Source organism: Pygoscelis adeliae, unplaced genomic scaffold, assembly GCF_000699105.1.
Source record: "Pygoscelis adeliae isolate BGI_AS28 unplaced genomic scaffold, ASM69910v1 Scaffold242, whole genome shotgun sequence".
NCBI lineage: Eukaryota > Metazoa > Chordata > Aves > Sphenisciformes > Spheniscidae > Pygoscelis > Pygoscelis adeliae.
Genome location: NW_008824369.1, coordinates 2625241 through 2632579, shown reverse-complemented (window position 1 = coordinate 2632579; position 7339 = coordinate 2625241). Strand labels below are relative to the sequence as shown.

The 7339-nt window shown below is 56.6% G+C and overlaps 1 protein-coding gene across 1 annotated transcript; it reads left to right on the top strand.

Moving 5' to 3' along the window:
- Positions 1-1712: 1712 nt before the first annotated feature.
- TMEM184A (transmembrane protein 184A) lies at positions 1713-6263 on the top strand. Its single transcript, XM_009320021.1, has 8 exons — positions 1713-1937; positions 2643-2808; positions 3731-3821; positions 3913-3988; positions 4619-4710; positions 5119-5288; positions 5388-5585; positions 6013-6263. Exons 1-8 carry the CDS (start codon positions 1713-1715, stop codon positions 6261-6263), a joined length of 1269 nt encoding a protein of 422 aa, XP_009318296.1.
- Positions 6264-7339: the final 1076 nt, after the last annotated feature.

The following is a 7339-nucleotide window of genomic DNA, read 5'->3' as shown; positions in this document are numbered from 1 at the left end:
GCCAGCTTTTGCCTCCCTCCCTGTGCCGCAAGCTATCTCCAGCCTCCTGTTAATGTTTACGAGGCAGGTCTGGCGTCGTCTGTCCAAAGACCAGATCCCTCCCCAGCTCTCCCTGGGATCCTGCTTCCTGCTGGCCGGGACAGGGCCGCAGGACGGTCGCAGGGAGGAAAAACCCGGCTCCCCACTTGCCTCCGTAACACTATCGGCCCCGCTCTCCCTCCAGCCATCTCTGGCTCCGCTTCCCTGCCTGCGGGCGCAGGTACGCTGGGGTGAGCTCCTGGGACCTTGCCAGCACGCCACTGCCCCGGGCATCTCCACTTACAGGCGGCTCCTGCCAGGCGGAGGTGGGGGAGAAGGTATTTTTAGGGCTGTTGATCTGACACCAGCTGAGTTTCCTCTGCTGTGAGGTTGGGGTTCGGGGAGAGGGCAGGAGAGGGAGCCGCCAGCTGAGCTCCTGCTTTGGGTTCCGTGTTTAATTGGACTGAGGTCATTCCCTACCCCTCTTATCTGTGGCAAATATTTTCTTGCCTCGCACCAGTTCATGCTTACAGTTTTACCCCTAGGTGATAGTTACCCAGCAGCTAAAATTTTTGTTTATTAACAATGAACCAAGAAGCATCTATATTGCTAGAGCTCCGCTTGCAGGTTGTTGGTTTTTTTTTTTAAAACCGCTATTGTTACACTTGGGAAAAAGCAGCTTTCCATAGATTAGCAGAAATAGAGGCCAAACATGGCAGTTTATGCATCTGTTGGCCTTGAGATATGAAGCTGCCCTGTAAATAAGAGTGTATTATTAGGTTGGTCCTTGCTGCCTGTACGCCCCGGCCACCATCTGTGCTGGGAATGCTCGGTGCCTTGGGGAGACCGGCTTCAAGGAGGGCAGACCTGTCGGGGAGATGCTGGAGCACTTCAGCATCCCCAAAGGGCAGTAGCTCTGCCTGCTCTGCCTGCAGCATGGCAGGCTTGCTCCCTTGTGCTTAATTCGGGTGCGGGAGGGACCACTGGCTTCCCTTCAGTTCTCGGGATTGGCATTGCTGGCACACTGAGACCCCCATGATCCCGAAATGGCCGAGGCCGGCCAAATGCCCTGGGTGATGCCAAACCTCTGGCCTCTTGGGCAGCCCCGGGGTTTGCCCCCAGCAGGCCACGCATGAGGAAAGGAGCCAAATTTGGGGGGGAACACCACAGGGATCCCAGTGTTTTCTGGGCTCCCAAGGAGGACATCAATGTCCTGATGGCTCATTGGTAAGGGGCTCTTTATTATCATGGGTGAGGGATGAGCTTAACCCTTAAGTCTCTGGTTCCTGATAGAAAAGGGTCCCGAGCCACACGTGTGAACTCACAGGGACACAAATGCAGGCAGGTCTTTCCCTTTCAAGCAGGATAGTGACCCCTGAGGAAACCAGAAGTAGCAAGGCTGGGAAGGAGAAGCGTGTGTTTTGGGGGACACAGGGACTGCATACACCTCCTCGGAGAAAAGAGGGTCCGCTCCTGAAGAACGTTTGCATTTTCCTGCTGGGAGAAGCAGACCCAACCATGGTGAATAGGCTGGTTTGGGTGATGGACACCCTGGAAAAAGCCTGGGGAGATTAACCTCAAAGGAGGTTTGTCCACACTGTGTGTGCTGGGAAATCTGCTGGGAGCTTCCCCTTCACCAGCTTACCTCGGTCCTGCCTTCCTGTGCTGCTCCCCTTGCCTCTCTCTCCCTGCAGATGAGTAATGCCACACATGCCTCGCCCTCTCCCATGGCACCCAGCGCCTCGGAGCCCGGCACAGCGGCCAGGCTGGCCTCAGCTCCCCCATCCTCGGCCCTCGTCCTGCTCACGGCCGCCCACAACGACTCTGAGGATGGCCAGCAGCTCTTCCTGACCACGACAGCGGCGCAGGTCATCTCTGGCATCTTCGTGTGGTCAGCGCTCATCATCACCTTCCACCAGGTACAGGCTGGAGCGGAGATGGGGCTCAGCACCGGGGTTGATGGGAGGGCAAAACTATTGATTGCCCCCAAGTTCATTGCAAATCACTCAGTTCCAGATAAATATTTCCTCCTGTTGCTGCCCAGAGGGGATATCTCCGCTGGCGGGAGCCTGGTGCTGGCAGCTCGGGAGGGTGGACTTTGCCCACGCACTCCCCAGGCGGCTGCCAGAGCCGGGAGAGGCTACGGGGCATCGGCACTGCCTGGAGGCAACACCCAGCGGGGTTTCTCATCTGGCACCCTGGGGGCTGTGCCTTTGGGGTGTGTGCCGCCGGCTGCCTTGAAATGTACTGCCAGTGGGCATGCTTTTGGGTGCTGCACAGATCCGTGGTGCTGAAGGCAGCCCTGGGGCAAGCTGGTGCCTCCGAGCACTGGGACATGGCTGTACGGGGGCTGGCACGGAGGAGGGCACACTCCTCGCACAGCGCCAGGGAAGGGACCCAATTTCCACATTTTTGTGGAAGGGATTGCTCTGGGGACCAGGATGGAGCCTGTCTCACATGTCTGTTCACTGCGGTGGGTCTGTGGTGGAAAGCCAGTGGTGCTCTCATCCCCAGGAGAAGGGTCAACATGGGATGAGCCTCCTGCAGCCCTCTGGGCTGGGGGCACCTCTGGTTCCCCTCCTGAGCAGTGGTAGCCACAGCTCTGCATGCTGGGCACTTTGCAGATCTACACGCACCTGAGGAATTACACCATCCCCAAGGAGCAGCGCTACATCATTCGCATCCTTTTCATTGTGCCCATCTATGCCTTCGACTCCTGGCTCAGCCTCCTCCTCCTCGGCAGCCACCAGTACTACGTCTACTTCGACTCGGTGCGCGATTGCTATGAAGGTGAGTGCAGCCTCTCCTTGGCAGGGAGGCTGATGGTAAAGCAGGGCTCTCATCTTGCTGACCTGTGTCTCTGGAGTGTCCTGGATTGCACAAAGTGGCAAACCTCCATCTCTTTCACTTCCCACTCTCCCTTCCTCCGTAGAGAGGTTTTCCCCTTCCTTCTCCATCGGCAGCAGGGAGGGGATGCCCCATGGGTAGAGACAAGCTGGTGCCTTTCTGCCGCCTGCCTGCAGGCTCAGAGGGACCCCAGTGTCATGCTCCTGGATAAAGAGGTTTTCTGGTTGCCTTTGGGGTAGAAATGCAGCTTCTCTAAAGTGGAAGGTAGATGTACCTAAGAAATTGGGGGATTGGGATGTTTTCAGGTGCAGAGGAAGCTCATCAGGGTTGAGGTTGCTCTTCCACCTTGTTGCTCTCCCCCTGGGGAACAGAAGGGTGTGGGCACGTGTATTACTTCAGGTTTGGAGTGTATGAAAAATAAGTGATGAAGATGTTCAAGAAAACTGTTCAAGACCTGCTTATTGCTGGCCACCAGCCGCTTGTGCTGCCCCTTAGCAATTCTGAGGTCCTTCCATGCAGATGGTCCCTGGCCATTGCACTCCTGCCTGGGCTTGTCTGGGTGTGCATGGAGGCCAGCTCCACGAGCACTGCTGGGACGTCCAACTGCTGCCACGTGCATGCAGGAGCTGCTGCGTCTGCAACAAATCCTGTGCACATGGTGCGGTGCCTCTGACTCCCCTTGGAAGTCAGATGGATTTGACCTGCTACTCCTCTCGCTGGGCTCCCACCCACCAGTGTCCCAAATTCTGATGCTGTGCCAGGGTGGATGAGAAGACATCTGAGGAGGAAGGGATGTGAAATGTAATAACACCCCCTCCTGGATCTCCATCAGCCCTGCTTATCATGTCTGCCCTTGCCTTGCCAGCTTTCGTGATTTACAGCTTCCTGAGCCTGTGCTTCGAGTACCTCGGAGGGGAGAGCACCATCATGACAGAGATCCGAGGGAAGCCCATTGCGTAAGTCCCAGCATCCCACGAGTTACTCGGCCCTCCACCCGCTTTCCCTATCCAGCAGCCCCAACAGCATCTCCTCGGCTTCTGCTTCCAGGTCCAGCTGCTTTTATGGGACCTGCTGCCTTCAGGGTATGTCCTACTCCATTGGGTTCCTGCGCTTCTGCAAGCAGGTGGGTGCCCGACGGGGTGCATCAGCTCTGCTCCCCTCCAACGAGGGTTCTCCAGGCAGCAGGTCCCTTCCCCACTGCCCTGCTGAGAGGGCTCTGCTTCACCGCTCTCCCGAGATGCTCTTTTTGTGTTTTTTTTTTTTTTCTCCTCTGAGGGAGGCAGCTTACCCAGCTCGCAGGCACCTGGCCAGCAGCAGGGTGCAGCGCTCGCTGTCCTTGCCTCTGACTCACTGCTGAGTCAGGGTCTCCTCCCACTGCAGAGCTGAGATTGCCATCTCTGTCCAGTCCCAGGTTAGCCTGGACGGCTCTCTAACTCTCCAGGGCTGCGCTGCAGGCTGAATCCTGGCACAGGTCTGTCCCCAAGCCACCCGGTCCCCACCCTCGGAGTGGCTACGCTGCCTTTCAGGAGCTGCCTTTTGGGAGCCCTGCTCCCTCCTGTCTGCAGACCTTGAGCTGGTTCATATTTCACCCTGCAGCGTTGGTCACTCCTGTGATGGAGAACTGCTCTCTCCTGTGTGTCTCTGTCCCCAGAGCAGAAGGGTTGGCTCGTGTGGAGGGGCCGGGGGTGGCAGTGGGAGGGCAGTGCGACATCCCTGCTGCCCCCAGGGTGCACCGTGTCTCTCCCCTGTGCAGGCCACACTGCAGTTCTGCATCGTGAAACCCCTCATGGCGATTGTCACCATCATCCTGCAGGCGTTCGGAAAGTACCACGACGGGGACTTCAAGTGAGGATGCTGGGTCAGGCTGGGGAGGGTGAAGGGGACAGGACGGGTCCCTGCTCCATCACAAGGGACCGGGTGTCCTGCCAGCCCCCTGCCCCAGAGAGCTGCTCCATGGGTAGTGAGAGCACAGGGAGCACAAAGCGCCAGAGAATGGAGACTCACTGCCCCCAAATAAGAAAGGGACAAAACTCCTGTGAGCCATAATAAAAGAGGTCACACCAACAGAGGAAAAGCTGAGAGTGGCCCCCTGCTCCCCCCTTTCTCCCTGCCTCTCCTTCCCCTCCTGGGCTGTGCTCTCCCCCGTGGCAAAGCCATGCACTTCTCCCCCTCCATTTCTTCCTTCTTTGCCTCCGGTTGCACTCGCTTCGCTTCCCGCAGCCCAGGGCAGCAGCTCGCTCTCTCTCCCCGCAGCGTCCAAAGTGGCTACCTCTACATCACCATCATCTACAACTTCTCTGTCAGCCTGGCACTTTATGCCCTCTTCCTCTTCTACTTCGCCACCATGGACCTGCTGCGCCCGTTTGAGCCAGTCCTCAAGTTCATCACCATCAAGGCAGTCATCTTCCTCTCCTTCTGGCAAGGTGGGTCCCACGATTGACAGCCAGCACTTGTCCTCCCATAGCCCCACCCGACCTGGGGATGCAGGACCAGAGCTGATCCCTCTCCCTTCCCCTGCACAGGGATGCTGCTTGCAATCCTGGAGAAATGTGGGGTGATCCCTGAAGTTCAGATCATCGATGGGAAGGAGGTGGGAGCTGGGACAGTGGCTGCTGGCTACCAGAACTTCATCATCTGCATTGAGATGCTCTTTGCTTCCATTGCCCTGCGCTACGCATTCTCCTGCCAGGTGTACAGAGAAAAGAAAGAAAACTCAACAGGTAACTCTTCCTCTCTTCTTCCTTCCTTCATCGGTGAATAAGGAAAGAGGAGACCCTCCCCTTATAGCATTACCAATGGGATGCTAAAAGCCACCAGAGGAGTTTCCTTCTCCTGTGCTCCATGACTTCCTTCTCCCTCTTCCCTCATGATACCCACAAGCCACAGCGAGTGGATAGGAAAAGATACCTTGGTGTGGATGGGCAAAATTAGGGGATTATGGTGTTATGGCACATGCTGCTAGAGAGGTTTCATCCTCTTTGAAACATGGAGCTGGCGTTGCCTTTCTTCTCCTTGGCACTCGCCGCCACAAGCTGATGTGGCCCATGATGAGGCCCTGATCTTGAATTTCTAAGGAAAAGTGTCACACCAGTCTTGGAGCGCTTGAGCTTGTTGCCTGTCTACCCTCCTGCTCTCCCTGTTTTTCAGCAAACCTTGCCCCGATGCAGAGCATCTCAAGTGGGCTGAAGGAGACCATAAGCCCCCAGGACATTGTGCAGGACGCAATCCACAACTTCTCACCCGCGTACCAGCAGTACACCCAGCAGTCAATGCAGGAGGCAGAGCGCAAAGCACCAGGGGAGAACGGGCACGTGGCCTCCAAGGTGGAGGGACCAAGCGGCAGAAAGAGCAAAAACATTGAGAAGAGAGTGCTGATCCTGTCAGATGAGGAGCTGTAGGAGACGTCAGAGGGGACAGTGACACTGGAGAGGTTTAAACCCATGCAAATGGAAGCTGTCTCGAAGCTGAGACAACCTGGTCTAATCGGAGTATCGAGAAGCCAGGAACTCTATCCAAAAAGCCAGTCTCTCGAAGGGAAGATGCAATAACCCAGGGAAAGGTTAAATCAAATAGTGCCAGCTTCTGCTGTCCCATCTCTACTGGTGTTAGGGATGAGGCTGTCTTTGCTCCGGTGACTAAGCAGCCCTCAGTTGTGGCCTGGGCTTTGCTGCCCCACCGCCAGCGTCTTGATGCCAGCCCCACGTCTGTGCCCACGCTGGGGGATGCCAGGCATGGAGGGGAGCCGGGCTGCAGGACAGACGAGCCGCCTTCGCCCTCCTCTTACCTGCAAGCAGTGCTGAGGCCTGAGAGAAGTGCTTTTCTCAGCACGGTTCTGCTCTAGTTTCTCCCAGTTTGAGTAAAAAAATTATCTCGAAGGGCCCCGTGGAGAAAACCAGCCCAGGAAGGTGACTTCACTTCACCTCAAAACCCGGTAACGATTGAAAGACGTCATTCCTTATTTTTACATCTCTTCCCCTCTCCTTCCCCCAGAAAAGCCTACATAGTTGTGCAGAAGACCTTTACCAGGGAGGAAGAGTAAGTCAGTCATCCTCTTCTCCCTCCAGCTGGGGATGCAGCTGTCTGAGTAACTCCCCCGGGAGCAGCAGCAGGACCTCACTCGAGGCTAACATGGGGTCTCACAGCTGCATTTCTGAGAGCTGCCGGTGACAGAAGCACTTGTTTATGTCTAAGCCGACTTATCTCTGAATGGATCAGAAGTTAAAAGGGATTCCAGCTTCCTTATCAGAGTCTTTATTAGGGAACCAGACTGTGACTGGTGGTGGTAGGAATGCGCTTATTGGGAACTGTCTGTTCCTCCTAACCCCTCGCTATTTACCGTCCCTGGGCTTTGCCCAACCTGTGGGAAGGCAGGCGGGAGCTGAGCCCGGCTGGGTGACGGTGGCAGGGATGGAGAGGAGCTGGGGTCTGCTGCCGCTCGGGGCTGGACCGCTGGCAGGGGAAGATACTGCATGGA

Coding starts and splice junctions, on each gene's coding strand:
- TMEM184A (XM_009320021.1), top strand. CDS start 1,713: ATGAGTAATGCCACACATGCCTCGCCCTCTCCCATGGCACCCAGCGCC. Junction 3,822..3,912: donor ATCCGAGGGAAGCCCATTGC/GTAAGTCCCAGC, acceptor TTCTGCTTCCAG/GTCCAGCTGCTTTTATGGGA. Junction 3,989..4,618: donor TCCTGCGCTTCTGCAAGCAG/GTGGGTGCCCGA, acceptor TCCCCTGTGCAG/GCCACACTGCAGTTCTGCAT.